The sequence below is a fragment of the Rhinopithecus roxellana genome, chromosome 6, assembly GCF_007565055.1.
Source record: "Rhinopithecus roxellana isolate Shanxi Qingling chromosome 6, ASM756505v1, whole genome shotgun sequence".
Taxonomy (NCBI): Eukaryota; Metazoa; Chordata; class Mammalia; order Primates; family Cercopithecidae; genus Rhinopithecus; species Rhinopithecus roxellana.
Window position 1 is genome coordinate 19,826,256 of NC_044554.1, and position 17,021 is coordinate 19,843,276.

The following is a 17,021-nucleotide window of genomic DNA, read 5'->3' on the forward strand; positions in this document are numbered from 1 at the left end:
GCTTAGCAATATCACTATTTCTGTACAAATTTTAGATACAAATAGTAATAGCATGGTAATGCTTTTATGACACATTTCACCATTACACTGAACCACATTTATAGAAAGATAAGATTCGAATGCTTCCATTGAGGCAGAATGTGTGAGGTAGAATCCAGCTGAATGTTAGTGTTAAAAATTGTTTGTTCAGTGATTATGCTGAGAAGCTGTTATGCCTTAGCACCTAGCACAAAGATTGAAAAAACAAAACCATTTTATTATTTTAAAAAATTCATTATTAATATAGGTAATTTATTCTTGGAGGAGCTTTTTCCTTTTAAGCTGAAACAAATTAAGGGTGGACAAGTGTCCCAAAGGGATTTTGCCAAGAGTAAAAATCACACCTCAGAAACACATAACATATATAATATGAAAATTTCTATATATAGTATAACATATATAATATGAAAACAGCCTTGTTTTAGTCTAAAAAAGCTTAAGTTTTCTTTTGAAAAAAGAGTGATACATCAAGATGTAAATGTATTAGAGAAAGTACTGGCAGAATTTGCTAGTGTATTTATTTTCTATTTTGGCAAGCAAATCCCTTTGTGAATTTTCTATTAACTAAGCCTGCATGTGTGATAAGTATATTGTTGGTCAGTTCATGCAAGAGAAACAACAAACAAAAAAACACCAAAAATATACCTACCAAAATAAAGATTACATTCACTTCATAATAGCTAAATGAAAGCCTTGGTAAGGACACATTTATTTGCATGTATAAATGATTTCAAGCAAAGCAGAAGCATTAGCAGACTGACAAATTTGCATTTAAAATGCTTATTTAAATAAACAAATATAGAATGTGGGAGTTCAAGCCTATAATCTAAAGCTCCAACCAAATAGAGGCCCTTAACATATATGAATCTGATCACTGAAAAGTACTAAATTATTTTCCAATTATTTAAACTAGGATTTTTCCTGGTGTAGTCTATGGTAATTCTTAAAGCATGTGGAATTTTAAAGGCACACTACATGGCTTTACTGCAATTAGTAAACCATGCTGTCAACTAAAATGTTTCCTCTGATTGTCCCTGCCATACCCCTCTCCTTTCAATGTTCTGGAACTGATGAGGTTATGTTGCCAACTATGGCATTCCTTTCCCTTATTCTGATTATATTCACTTTTTTGTTAGCCTTAACTTGAAGGATCTCTATATTTGAGGAAACAAGAAGTATCTTACTTATACCAAAAAAAAAGAAAAGAAAAAAAGTATTAGAGACCTTGCTCTATATAATGTATATGAAATAGATAAATTGTAGTACCAATCTCATTTTATATCTAGTTTTCCAGTATAATTCAGTGTTTGAAAAAAATCTGCTCTTAATTTCTGGAGGAAAGCAATGACCATTCAACTACCTTTCTCAGCAAGCTTTCATTTTAAGGACACCTAAGAGCAGAAAAAAAAATAACACTTTATTATTATTATTACTTTTTGGCTTATGTATGAAATTTCTCTGAAACAGGGAATATCAGCTTTTCTTTTGTTATTCTATTGCACCTGCAGTAATCTGGGTGGTTGAAAACTATTACAATATAGGAAACATTTATGAAATGAATGCAAATTTATATTGTTTAATTGTTTTTAACTTGATGAACAGATTTAAAATTTTACTATGAATCTATAATGGAGTAGATAGTCCCAGTGTAAAACATACTTTAAGTGTTTACATAAAGGAAAAAATTAAAATTAAATACTAGAAAATACAATAAAATGCCATTTATTTGCCCATTTTAACTATGTGGTTTGTACAAGACTAAATATATTAATGAGAGCCCACTTTAATCTATCTTTCTCTCTGGCTCTCTACCCAGAGCTTTACTGAGCAAGATTTTATGGGAATATTCCACAATTCAGCTTCTTACTCATTGTGACTACCCTTACCAATGAATAGTATAGAAAAGCAATGTTTTACTCCACTGCAGAGATCCCTTTTACTATTAAAATGTGATAGGTGCTGAGACACTTATGAAAAGTTATTCAAGTTGATATAATCACAAAATGAGATTCATTCTCTCCTTCATCAGAGAGCTAGGAAAAACTCTTTCCTCCAAAAGCAATGTGTCCTTTGAAATTGGGGTCTAAAATAAAGAAGAATGAATAATTACAGAATTTTTTCCCTAGAATTTATATAGCTTATTTCTCTCCATAATCATTCTGTCCATCAGCGATTAAAAATCTGAAGTGTCACACAAGCTTCATTGTTCTGTCTTTACTGATCTTTTTCATTTGTTTCACTTTTATATTACTGTTTTGCTTTTGTTTAATTAAATGATGCTAGTAGGTTCTGTTGGTGGGAGGAGTTCATCAAAAGAAGTATATTTATACTTTTTCACACATATGCATGAATGGAAATAGAAAATGAGTAATTAGATTGTATTTACATATGCACATATCTTGCAGGCATGTAGTGGCAGGGCTATCTTAGGAACCACTTACTAAAAGAATTGTTTTTGGGGTTATTTTGGTGACAGGGTCTTGCTCTTTTGCCCCGGCTGGAGTGCAGTGGTGCAATCTCTGCTTACTGAAGCCTTGACCTCCTGGGTTCAAGCAATCCTCCTGTCTCAGCTTCCCAAGAAGCTGGGACTACAGGCATGTGCCCCCACACCTGGCTAATTTTGTTTTTTTTTTTTTTTTGAAGCAACTTGGCTTTGCTATGTTGCCCAGGCTGGTTTCAAATTCCTGAGCTCAAGCTGTCTGCCTGCCATGGCTTCCCAAAATGCTGGGATTACAGGCATGAGCCACTGTGCCCAGCACTAAAAGAAAATTTTAAATCACTTTAATAATGAAATTATAGTGTCACAAGCCCCTAATTTCCTTATGGTTAATTAGTACTAAATGGATGATATAAGCAGTGAAATTTATACAATTTTTTGAGACTCCAGAAGAATCCCCTGGTATATAAGTGTTTTGGAAATCAATTCATTAATTTCTTCTAGAATTTTGTATCAAGGTCATCAACCCAGTGAGCCAAGGCACGTGTCATTAATAAACTTAACCTAGGAGATGATTTCACTAATATGAATAGAGATGAACTGAATAGCCCAAAACCTCAGTGTGCATGTCACCAGACTGTATAAGTGTGAAAGGCTATGCTTAATGGTTAACTCTTTTTAATCAAGAGAAGATATTTGCAACATAATATCTTCTCGGGCAGTTTTAAACTTAGTTATTTAAAATGCTCCCCTGCTTATATTTTCTTACATCTCATTATGTCACCTTGCTCATTTTCATTTCTCTTCAATTGCTTTTTATTTTACTCTAATAAAATGTAACACCATTTATTTTCTTCATTTGCATTTACAAATGCAAAGTATGCAGAATTATAATTCTTAATTTTAAATGTTTTACCTTCAATTCCCCTTAAAGTGAATTCACTTACTAAGCTGCTGAGTCATTGAGCTGATACTCAGATGCCCTTTCAAAGCAGGCCTGAATTCCCGGATCTCTCCACAGCCGTTTTATTACCTCAGCCAGTTGAGGCGTCATGCCACCATCTTCCAGGGTATTTGCCATTGCATAAAGTTGTCGTTGGTCCTCCTAGAACAATGTTTTGGTGAGAATAAGAATGTATTATTTGGAATCACATACTCTGTTTTCTAATAGAGTATTTTAATGGGATGATTTTAATCTTATTCCTTTAGCTAATAATTCCACCAAACATCTTTTTAAACTATATCGAGGTAAATAGAACTAAAGTTTCTCATGGCTGGTTGATGTCCAGAAGAGTTCTCCTTTGCAAAAACTATAAAATATTATGTGAAGAAATTAGCATATTTTGAAATATATCACTGACTTCTGAATATGATATCAAGAAGGATAATAATACTTTGCTGTATTCATATTGAGTTTGCAGAAGGTCTACATATTATACCAAGGTAAAAGAAAAATTAACCTGATTTAATCTGGTATTTTCTTCTTTTTTTAATCATTGCCATGAATTTTTCTAGAAAAAAAAGCCAAGTAAAAATTAGAGTAGGCCAGGCATAGTAGCTAACACCTGTAATCCCAGTACTTTGGGAGGCTGAGGTGGGTAGATCACTTGAGTCCAGGAGTTTGAGACCAGTCTGGGCAACATGGCAAAATTTCTCCTACAAAAAAATTAGTCAGGGATGTAGTGCATGTCTGTAGTCCCAGCTACTAGGGAGACTGTGGTGGGAGAATTGCTTGAGCCTGGGAGGCAGAGGTTGCAGTGAGCAGAGATTGCACCACTACATTCCAGCGTAGGTGACAGAGCCAGACCCTGTCTCCAGAAAAAAAAAAAAAAAAAAAATTAGAGTAAAAATGGGAAATGAATTCGTTATTCTAAAATTGTATTTTTTCAAAAAATTAATATGTAATATTTTTTGTCATCAGGTTACCTCCTCTTAATCATACAAATAAAGAATGGTAAACATTTGGATCCATTTAATATTTTTGAACATCCCTGTAGGTATTGTTGATTGCATGCCTTTGGAATAAACCAGTAGGGCAGAGGTGAGAATTTTTTATGCAAAGCAAGGAATTATTGTCTTAGTCCTGTTGGGATAAGATCTGGAGCTTACCAGGGAAGAAGGAAATAGAAGTTTATTGAGTTTAAGTATAAATACTATAGTCAAATATATATTGAGTTTATAGTATAAATACTATAGTCTGTAATTTATTTTAGCTAATAATCTAAATAGCTTTATGACAATTTTTTTTTTTAAAGATTAAGAGGTTGAGTTTCAGAATAATTAAATTGACTGTGGTAATAGTCCAGGCAAATGGAGAAGTCTGAACTTAACCTTGTTGTCAGCCTCCAAAGCTGATATCCTTTTGAGTTCATAATCCTCCTGGTGCATATTATTACAGTTTACAAAACTATACATAAAATATCTAACATAATCCTCACAACTATGAGATAGATACTATATTTTCTCCATTTTACATGTGAGGAATCTAAAACGCTCAAACTTTTAGAAACCAGTAAACCAGTATATACAATAAGCATCAGAATATGAGTCAAACACAAGCACCTTTTGTGCCATGTCAGGCTGTTACTGCGACAGGAAAGTGGTCCCAGTCCAGATCCCAAGAGAGGGTTCTTGGATCTCACACAAGAAAGAATTCAGGACGAGTCCGTAGAGCAAAGTGAAAGCAAGTTTATTCAGAAAGTAAAGAAATGAAAGAATGACTACTCCATATACAGAGCAGCCCTGAGGGCTGCTGGTTGCTCATTTTTATGGTTTCTTGATGATATGCTAAACAAGGGGTGGATTCTTCATGCCTCCCCTTGATAGAGCATGTAGGGTAACTTCCTGACATTGCCATGGCATTTATAAACTGTCATGGTGCTGGTGGGAGTATAGCGGTGAGGACAAGCAGAGGTCACTCTCATGGCCATCTTGGTTTTGGTGGGTTTGGGCCAGCTGCTTTACTGCAGCCTGTTTTATCAGCAACGTCACTACGTCGGCATCTTATGCCGACCTCCTATCTCACCCTGTAACTTAGAATGCCTTAACTGTCTGGGAATGAAGCCCAGTGGGTCTGAGTCTCATTTTCCTCAGCTCCTATTTAAGATGAAGTTGCTCTACTTCAAATGTCTCTGACACTACCAATGAAGTATGTTCAATAAGAACTTACTGCTTTTCTGATACAATTCAGATTATTATTATTTTGAACTGACTACAGTTTTATTCTACCATTTTATCAAGAATCTGCTTGCTCTTTGTATAAAAAATAAGGGTATGTCACTTATTGTTAAAGAGACACAGGTAAGGGTAAAACAACAACAACAACAACAAAACTTATTCTATCTTTCTTCACAATCAGCTTTTATTGTTAAAAGTAAGCTGATCAGATGATCATTGGTCCACATATTCAATGTGTAAACCCAAAACAAAATTCTGAGTCCCCCAAGCAACAGAATTCTAAGCCCCACAACCAACAGAAATCCCTTTTGGCCAAGAGAATTCCAAGGGAAACTTGAAAAACTAGGTCAGGCCTGATAGGAAGGGTGGGGTCAGACGTGCCTCATTAGGCCCTCCTCCCTTTGGAATTCAGGCACAACTCATCAGCATTAACAGTAAAACAGATAATCTTAGGACTGATAAAACTGACTCTTTATAGCAATAAGATTCCAAATTCCAACCTGACTCCAGTATAGAGCAGGCCCTGAAATAAATTATTTTATCCCCAAATATATTTTTTTGGCATATATAAAAGAATAAAAGAAAATAACAATAAAATAAAAGCTGTCTTTTGTGGGGGAAACTTACACTGTGTAGAGAATCCCCTTCCCTTTTCAAGTCCTTTTCTGATCCTTGTGAGATTAGCTGAGAGTCTAGCACTTTTTAAAGGTCTAAACAGGAAATATTTGCCATCGATTGCCTCTAAGGGTGCCACCTATGAGCCTTCATCTATATAATAAGAACCTTGGTCTCCACAACCTCTTAACCCAGAGACTCCTTTCTATTCATTCTAGGCCTTTAGACAATGACTTAATTCTTTCGACCAATTACCAATCAGAAAATGTTTGAATCCACCTATGACTGGAAGGTCCTGCTTCAAGTTATCCTACCTTTCTGGTCCTTGCATGTATTGACTGATATCTGCCTGTAACTTTTATCCCCATAGAATGTATAAAATCAGGCTATGACTTAACTACCTTGGGCATATGTTCTCAGGACCTTCTGAGGCTATGCCATGGGTCATGGCCCTCACATTTGGCTCAAAATAAATCTCTTCAAGTATTTTACAGAGTTTGGCTTTTTTGTCAACAAATGGCCAAATCAAGTCTCAACCTGATTTTCCTGCATCAACACAGGATAGATTTTTAAAACCCCATTTCTCTATTAAATGGATATGAAAGAATACTGCAAGTTCAGCGAAATATGCTCTGGTCACTTTTGCTAGCGTCATGCTATTGGCTCCTTCCACTATTAAAGTGCTGTTTAGAACAAATGATGCAATAAAACAACCACTACACAGTTTTATCCCTAAGGAGAAAAAATTATACATCTTCTCAGCATAGCTTTACAAACCAAACACACTGTTTCATTTCTTCCTTTTTTCTTTTTCTCTTCTTTTCTTTCTTTTTTTCTTTTTTCTTTTTTATTTTATTTTTATTTTTTAGATGGAGTCTTGCTCTGTCACCCAGGCTAGAGTGTAGTGGCATAACCTAGGTTCACTTCAACCTCCACCTGCCACTTTCAAGCGATTCTCCTGCCTCAGACTCCCAAGTAGCTGAGACTACAGATGTCCGCCACCACACCCAGCTGATTTTTTTTTTCTTTGTAGGGACAGTGTATCACCATGTTGGCCAGGATGGTCTCCATCTTTTGACCTCGTGATCGGCCCACCTCGGCCTCCCAAAGTGCTGGGATTACAGGCGTGAACCACCATATCTGGCCTTCCTTTTTAAAAAAAAAATATTCTATTTTAAATTTCAATATACTTTATTTGTAGAGGTATGATGAATATAGTTCTAAACACTTAAATGTTACAAAGTCTCCCTTGACCACTTCAATCCTACTACCTCCCACAAAGGCAAGTTATCCTATCAGGTTGGTTTTTGTGTCTCCAGACCTTTTACTTTTAAATTTATGCATGCATAGGTGGAGCCCATGGAGAGGATTTTCAATCCCGGCTGCACATCATCAGCATATGGTGTACCCTTAACAATGCTGATAGCAGAACTGCAACCTAAACAAAATGAATCAGAATCTCTGCATATCAGGCCCTGCAAAGGTAGCTTTTAAAAGCTTCAAGGTGATGCAACTGTTCTGACTGCAATAAGAATCTCTGGCAATATACGGTTGTTATTTTTTTAACCATAAATAACACTTTATTGAACATAGTGTATTTCAATTCTTGATGTTCTTCTGTGCTTATTGAAAAGCTGGTATAATTTAAATAATTCTTTAAATTTAAAATTCTTTAAAGCTTTTAAGGGATTGAGCCTACCCATCAAATGTGAATTTTTAAAATATATAACACCAAAATGTATAGGTATAACAAAAAGTTATCTTCTCATAATGGCCAAACTGATTGAACACTTAAGTCCTACTATTTTATTGTTATATTTTAAATCTCTAGTAATTTCTCACCACACTCAAAACTCAAAACCCAAATCCCTTATCCCTTACTGTGACTCACAAGGCTCGACATGTTTTGACCCCCTCTTTCCCTCCTTTCTCCCTTTCTCTCCCTGCCCCCAAGACTCAAGATTCACCAAACAACTTGTTGCTTCTTGAATTCACCAAGCCCCCATTTCAACGCATTTCAACAGTTGTTCCCTCCATGTCCTTCCTGTGGTTCACTTTCTTTTTCACTCAAGTCTCTTCCCAATACCACCTCCTCAATGAAGACTTCTCTAATCATCCTGTCTGCCACATTTTTCAAATAACACCCTGTGGATTTGAGTGGCATCCCAAATAAGCTTTATTTCCCTATGAGGTATTTGGAAAGGCTTGGGAATTACAGTGGGCCTGGAATGGCTCATTCTCTCTCTCTCTCTCTCTCTCTCTTTTTAAGAATATTTCTTTTATTTATTCATTCATTTCTTATTTTACTTTAAGTTCTGGGATACATGTGCAGAACATGAAGGTTTGTTACATAGGTATACATGTGCTATGGTGATTTGCTGCACCTATCAACCCATCTTCATTCTCTTAAGATTGTGTAACTTTGGGACTACATTGTATAGAAAATATGTGTTTTCCCTGCAGATTACTCAGACCTTCATCATTAATATTAGGTATCCCAGGTAGTCTTAGAACTTTGTGGAACTTATTCTGAACCCTACAGTCATATTTCCAAAGATCACGAAAAAAAGCATCAAAAGAAAGGAAGGCTTTGTCATTTACTTAGTAATTGTGAGAAACGCTAAGTTAAAAATGCCATGTTTTGTTGCTACTGGGTTTTCAGAATCTTTCAGTAGTAATATTGGTTGAAAATTTCCAAGTTGTTGTTGTATGCATATATATCAAATGGATTTGATCACAGAACTTCAATTGTAGAACATCTTGAGGAATCAGTTGCTGCTTTTTGGTTCATATTGTAGAGTTTACTTTGTGGGGTTCTATGTCCAAGATGATGACAACACCATTCAAATTATGTAGTAAAAGTGTTATAATTTTCAGCATTCTTTTATGTTGGTTGAGTGGATTCTATATGCTCCAAAATAGGATATAATAATATGCAAAAGGTTGAGTAGTTATTTACTAAGTATCTTCATTATTTCTCCTTTCCTCTTTCTTCAGTTTAACCCTCTTTTCAAGTTTTATGCTTATGAAATATAAGTCTATCAAATACTAAACCACAACCAATGAGAACAAGCCCCATTTAGCTGCTTCCCCTCTAACTACATATCCCATCTCTCTCCTACTCCTTGGCTATAGGTCCTGAAAATATTGCCCTTAACTGTTCCAATAGCCTATTCTAATTTTTCCACATACTCCACAGGAGTCCACCATTCTTCTGAAACCTCTCTCACTATATTCCCAATGGCTCCATATTTCTAAATCCAATAGATTCTATTTAATAGTCTCCTTTCTTGACTTCTCAAGACTTTTCAATGTCTATAATTCCCTTTGGAACACTTCTCTTGAATTCTGTGATTTCATACTTCTGATTTCCTTTTACTCCTCTATCCTCTCCCCTGAAGTTTTCTTTTCCTAACAAGTGAGCAGAAAATATTGTGTTTTTTTTTTTTTAACACTCTTCCCTAGACTCTGTTATCCCTAATACCTTTCCCTTGTTAATCTAAGTGCTTCATCTATTCCATCCTACTTTCTTAGTATTAATTATATGCCATAGTATAATGGCATGCCAAAAACACCTAGATTTAGATCTCTAGACAAAGTGTCTATTTTGGGCTTCAAATGCACGTTTGTAATTGCTTACATATGTAGATATCAAATAGAACTTACAAACTCATTTCCAAAACCAAACTAATTAGTTCTTTTCCATCCGCATTTAATGTTAGTGTTCCCCTTCTTAGTATTACCTTCTTTCAGCAAGGATGGAGCTCCACATTTAGTCACACAGCCTTTTTGAAATAGCGTATCTTTTGTAATTATTTGTTAAACATCAAGCTATCCTCTCCTGATGACAAATATTATTTCCATCTCAGTTACTGCTAAGCCCTCACTACATTCCCAGTATCCAACTAAATGTCTACCACATAAATAGTTTATTAAAAAATAATTTTTTCAAATGATGTTGGATGCATAGATTTCACTACATAAATTTTAATGAGCCTATATTCAAAACAAGTATTGAAAAATAATAATACCTAATATTCATTGAAAATTTTCATTCTATAATACTCTGTATTATAGTAGATTTCTTATGTTTTTGCTTCCTCTTTTAATAGTCATTGTAACTCAAGGAGGAAAACCATAACATTCTGTGGAAGCAGACACTGAAATATAGAGAGGTTAAGTTGTCCAAACTTATAGACCCAGTGACTAATAAAGCTCACATAAATTTTCTATCAGAACTTCCTCTCTTTGGCAATCTGTGTGGTGGTGTGCAAATGGTTGTGTAAAAGCATATGTACTTGTATAAATAATTGAGAGCTAATCAGAACTCTGAAAGTCACATGTAGGTAGTGTTTAGCAATCAATCTGTTAAATAAACAATTTTAAACAGGTCAGAGTATATTAATCTCAAAATCAAGTACTAGAATGCAGTTGAAGCTGCTAGAGTTTACATCAGTTGAGATAAAAATATGAACTACGTTGTGCCTGACAATTGTGATGTTCTGATAGTTGAGGACATAGGTACTCCTGAGAAGTTATGGCAATGGCGAGGTGCTGCTTAAGTTGCTCTATTTACACTATTCGAGGGACAGTTTGAATAAACTGTATTTTATTTTTAATTAGCATGATGGCAGCAATGTGTAGAGTTTATTATTTTCACTTCCCCTGTATGTCAAATCATTAAGACTTTTACTAATAAATCTCACGTCTCTCTTTTTTTTTTTTTTTTGAAGACAGGGTCTTGCTCTGTTGCCCAGGCTGGAGTGCAGTGGCAACATCACAGCTACTGCAACCTTGACCTCCCAAACTCAAGTGAAACTCCCACCTCAGCCTCCCAAGTAGCTGGGACTACAGGTACATGCCACCATGCCTAGCTAATTTTTTTTTCTTTTTCTTTTTTTTTTTCTTCTTCTTCTTCTTTTTTTTTTTTTTTAAATAGAGACAAGATCTGGTTATATTTTTCAGACTGGTCTGGAACTCCCGGGCTCAAGTAATCCTCTTGCCTCAGCCTCTCAAAGTGTTGAGATTATAGGCATGAGCCACCACACCTGGTCAAATCTCAGGTCTTTCGTGATCAGAACATCACTTTTTCACAAACTCTGGGTCATATGAAGGATACAGTATAATTAAATAAGTAGCAATAGGCAAGGTGATTTCTAACTTCTCTGACACAAATGCATGGAATACCATATTGCATCTACAAATTTAAACATCATTAAATCATTCTCAAAGGAATTAAGAAGGTACATCTATTTTAGTGACTATTATTGCCTAAGATAAAAAGATAAAATATTTCTAATGATTAAATCCTTTAAAAGCAAAAAACACTATAATGGAATCCAGGAGAAGTGGGTTTTGCCATAAACTCTAGCTACTTAATGTAAACCAAACTAATCTTCTTTGAGCCTTGTTTTTTAAATTAAGGTGGTTATGCTATGTCGTCTCTTAAGAGTCAATTTAAAATCCTAGTATCTTAGAAAAAGCCAAGGTTCAGATCCATAACTGAACTACACTTAAATAAGAACATGATCACTAAGTCATAGAGAGATAAAGAGTAAAATGATCTTGGAGTTCAGCTCCTCCAAGTTCCCCTTTTACACATGAGCGGGAAACTGTAGCCAGAGAGATAGATTGGAGCAAACTGTGGAGAAAGCTAGAAATGGGAATCAGTAAAATACCTGACTCCTTGCTTTATAAACTATTTGCCTGAAGACCATACTTAGCATTTCTTTGTTCTTTGAAGAAAAGTGACAAGAAAAAGGAGGATTTACCCTTTCTTTACATTAAGAGCATGGAAAAGCCGCCTTTGTTTGTTTGTTTGTTTGTTTGTTTTAATTGTAATGATTTCTAGTGGTCATTTACAAGATCCAGTGGCCATTTATAAGGTCCACTAAGCTGAGTGAGGGAGTTCAAATGACTCCTCTTTCTTTATCCTTACTATGCTTTTGTTCTCTATTTTTATTGTTTCTATAGCAAGGTTTCCAAGAATTACATTGGTAGGCATTCAACTGGCATCCTCTGGAGGTAACCAGATGCCCAGCTGCTCCTGGAAGGGACATATGGAAATGGGTGAGTTCTTCTTGTGGATTCTACTCAGTTACTCTTTTTTGGGTGGGGTCAACTATGGTTCTTTGGATAATACTATAAGTTTCATTTGCCAAATACTTCTATATATTTGCTTATAAACTTTTAAAATAAGTAGATTTCAAATGTATTTTAATATAAAATAACTATATAGCAAAATATAAAGTAGGGAGAAAATAATTTTGTTGTTACCTTACAAACAGAACTATGACTACTTGAATATACTTAATATACAAACATTTGCTTGCTCCTACAATTTGAATTCTTTTTTTAAAAACTTAGCATTATAATCATTTCCCTGTTGCCACACAGACTTTGTAATCATCATCAAACATTAATTATAATTGTTGTGTTATTATTAAACATTTTTAGTCTCTTTGAAATGACATAACTAAAAAAATTAATGTAGAGATATTGCAAATTGTGTTTATGCCATAAACTTTTGTATTTAGCAATCGTAAACAATATTTTTATTTGTTATGGTATATTATTTGATATTAAGTTTAATCCTCAGGAAAACAACTAATGTTGAATAATAGTATACAGTAAAAATGTTTCACTTCAAGGAAAATAAGGAATCTTACACAAAACATGATTAATGTTTCAAAATTCATGTTTCATATTTTTAAATTTTGGGTATAGATTAATACTATGAACTTATTAAGTCCTCTTATGGCTCAAACTCTATTGCAGGACATACAGCTGTCATTATTTGCGTACTTACTGCACTTCTGGGATTTACATAATCAATTCCAAGGGTAGTCATGGCTTTCACAATAGCTAGGATGGATTGCAATGTATTACTGTAAATTACTGCTTTGAACTCCATGCATTCTTGCTCACTGTAACCATTCTTATGGATGATCCTATAATTTAAACATGAAAAGTTTCTGTGAGTTGAGTAATTGATTGTAACACTAAAGCACATCAAAATAAGTTACTTGAATACACTTATAGTATATTTTCATTAAAAAGGAATTTTGACCATATGTATACGCTAAATCTAAACAATTTTATGCCTTTGGACTTTCATTATCATTTCATTCATACAATATTTTCTTTCTGGGCTACCATGATAAATACGAAAGGACTTAGGATTTGTTATTTAAAAATACTTTTCTGAAATGAGTAAATCGGAAGCATTATACTTAAAAAACCTGTTTTTTTTTTTTTGTTTGTTTGTTTTTGTTTTATTTGTTAAGAAAAAAATTTCTAGATTCCCAGGACAAAGTTATATTCAGAGTTTTGAAACTTGGCCTTGTGTTCACAACCTGAAGTCTAGAGGAAGTTAAGTCATTTAGAACATTCATGACTTTTCCAATTGCTGGAAAATAGGAGTGCCTGCTTTCTATTTACAGTATCAACAAAGGCATCGTTTTTAGTACAGGTTTGCCCTGTGTTAAATCTCTTGTCAGTTCTCCATCTGTGTACGTGCCACTGAGTTATAAAAGTTGAAATGCCTGACATTTTATTTGGCTGAACTCTTCTCTACCTTCCACTCATTCAGCCAAACTCAAGATTTTACTAGTAGTTTTGGAATAATAGCTTAAAATAGATTTACCTATCAAAAGCTAAAATCATTACATGTGCCAGTTACGTATTTTTGCATCTTTATTGTAGAATTGTTTTTGTTCCTTTCTATAATTTTTTTATTGTCTTGAAGTGCTTTGTATTCATTAGGCGTCTTTTTGGATGTCACATTACTAAATATTTCTATTGTGTCTACACGTATAAAGGCTTTAGCATGGGGGAAAAGAGCACAAGTGCCTCTTTAATGTCTTTGAAGATATTAGAACCTTCATATACAAGAAATCTCAACGGAAAGGAGTAAAAGCAGGGCCTATATTTGTTATTTGTTGTTTTTGTTATTTGATTACAAATCATTGCTGAACTTCTACTTTAAACATGGTCATGTTTGTCTTGCTGCATTGAATCATTAAATAACTTAAGTAAACAAAATAGACAAAGACCGTAGAAAAAATGCAGTAAAATGTCTTTATGGATAGATCAAAAACAAGTTTACTAAAGAAATCCCAGTTTTCTGTCAAATTGAACTTGGAAAATTATTTTAATTATAAAATGGCAACTGTGAATAAACGTGGGGTACTTAGGTGTTCTTCATGAAACAAGTTCTGACTGCTCTCAGAAGATGAAGAAACATTCATCACAAAGAAAAATTATAAAAACAGATGTTAACATGTCCAGTTGAAGTGGGACTTTAAACAACATCATTTTTCCAGGAGCTGCATATATCAATTTCTGTGAGATAGAGCACTCCAACTGCAGAGTTGGTTCCTAGGTCTGTTGAAATTCATAAGCTTTCACGGGGCATTTTCTGTGACATACTGTGTTATGTGGTAAAGAGAATATATTATACAAGTCCCTCCTTCCCAAACCATAGACTAGAGCACTGCTGTATAATACATTAGTCACTAGATGATTAATTAAAATTAAATAAAATTAAAAATTTAATTTCTCCATCACACTATCAACATTTCAAGTGGCTACTAAAGCCACACGTGGCTAGCAGCTGCCATATTTTAAGGCAAGATAGATAACTTTCCTATCATCACACAAAGTTCTGTTGAAGAGTACTGAGTTATAAGAAGGCAGAGCATATAAAGAGATTTTTGAACATTATGATAATGTATAGGACCAAACGCTGCATATAGTAAGATGCTATAGAAAATAAAAAGTGATAAACTCTACTAGGAGTTGGTGTAAGGTATCAAAGAAGACATCTTGGAAGCAGTGATAATCAGCTAATTGTTCAAGGATAGTTATTCCTAGATGGTCCAAAGGGCAGAGAATCATTCTAGGCAGAAGGATCAATATGAACAAATAGATGTTCACAATTTTCAAGCGTTCAATATGTGCCAAGCACTATTGTAAGCACTTCATCTGTCTTCATATTTCTGACAATAAGCCCTTTAAAGTAGATACAATTATGTTCTACATTTTATAAATAAGAAATGTCAGCATAGATAAATTAAGCAAATACCCCCAACTTAGTCAGCTAGTGTGTGGTACAGCTGGACCACAAACACAATCTGATTTACAGTCCATGGTCTTAGCCATGAAGCTCAGCCTTCTATAGTGTGCTAGTCTACAGACTTACAAAAGGTCAGCATTAGTGAAGCAGGAAGTAGGAGGGGAGAAATTATAGGACAGGAGGATGAAGACATCAGCAAGAACTGGACTCCAGTGTCTTGTGTGCCATGGCAAGGAGATTGATCTCGATAGCATGGGTGAAGAGTTGAATTCAGGAGATACAATCAGCTTTAAATGGATCGGTTCATGGCAGTGCGGATAATGTAATAAAGGGAAGGGCAGGGAGGTAGAAGCTCCTGAGGAAGATACTGAATTAATCTAGGTCAGAAATGATGACCAATGGAGATCAATGACGTGTTTGGAGACCACTTGTGTAGATAGATGTAGCATGACTTAGTGAAAGGGTGAAGGCTTAGTATAACTACGCTGAGATTTATTGCGTTGTAGGCTGGTGGTGTTGTAATCAATTTTAGGGCAATAGAGGCCAGATGGGAGATAGGTTTAATGTTTATTCTGATTTGGACCTAGCCAGAGAATATAGCAGTAGATGTGTCTGCCTCCCTAGTTTAGACAAAGTGTGTGAGTTTGAAAGAAATACTCTGAAACAGTCAGCTTGAAGATTCCAGTGACAATCATAGAACTCTGGAAGTTTTTGTTTGAAGGTGCAGAGTAAGTAGAGAAGTGCCAGTGTCTCCTGGTACAGTAGAGACACTAACATTTTAACTGTAGTCAGAGATAGAGTTAGAAGAATAAAGGAGATAGAGTTAGACGAACTGGGAAAGATTTCTAAAGAAGCTGAAGAAAAATTTTAAGAGGGAAAAGTGATGTAATCTGGAATTAACATAAGGACTTAAGGAGACTTCAAATAAAATGACTATTCAAAGATGACACAATAAATAATCTTCGTAAGGGCAACTTCTGCAACTTACCAGAGGCGAAAGTGTGATGAAAATGGCTGAAAATGGAAAGTGGAAAGTAAAGAGAGCAAATTTTGATTATTTTTTACAGAAATTCTACTGAAAAAAGGAAAGATAAAGCAGAACAAGGAAACTTGCTCTTTTTAAATAATAAAAGAAGTGCTCACTGTAGAAAATGTGAAAAGCCTAACAATATTAAAAGCAAAGGTGCTTTGAATTTTAAATTCTACTATTGAGAGAAAATTTATTTGAACACTAGTGTATGTTCTTTCATTTTAAAAAATTATCTATTTGATCATACTTGAGGTTAAAATGTTCATGCACCGGGCACAGTGGCTCATGCCTGTAATCCCAGCGCTTTGGGAGGCTGAGGCAGGTGGATCACTTGAGGTCAGGATTTCGAGACCAGCCTGGCCAACATAGTGAAATCCCAACTCTAGTAAAAATATCAAGAAGAAAAAAAAATTAGCTGGGCATTGTGGCAGGTGCCTGTAATCCCAGCTACTCGGAAGGCTGAGGCAGGAGAATTGCTTGAACCTGAGAGGTGAGGGTTGTAGTGAGCCAAGATTGTGCCACTGCACTCCAGCCTAGGTGACAGAGCGAGACCCTTTCTCAAATAAATAAATTAAATCAATAAAATAAAATTAAAAATGTTCATGCAATTTTGTAACCTGTTTTTTTAGTTAACATAGCATTTCCAC

General features: G+C 34.8%; 1 protein-coding gene across 1 annotated transcript in view; it reads right to left on the reverse strand.

Annotated features, from left to right (window-relative positions):
• Positions 1-17,021, reverse strand: part of GNAT3 (G protein subunit alpha transducin 3) — a 61,749-nt gene that overhangs the window by 22,972 nt on the left and 21,756 nt on the right. Inside the window, exons 3-4 of the mRNA XM_030933041.1 lie at positions 13,077-13,218; positions 3,424-3,581 (exon numbers count right to left, since the gene is read on the reverse strand). Coding sequence (XP_030788901.1) covers positions 3,424-3,581; positions 13,077-13,218 — 300 coding nt within the window. The remainder of the gene's footprint in view (positions 1-3,423; positions 3,582-13,076; positions 13,219-17,021) is intronic.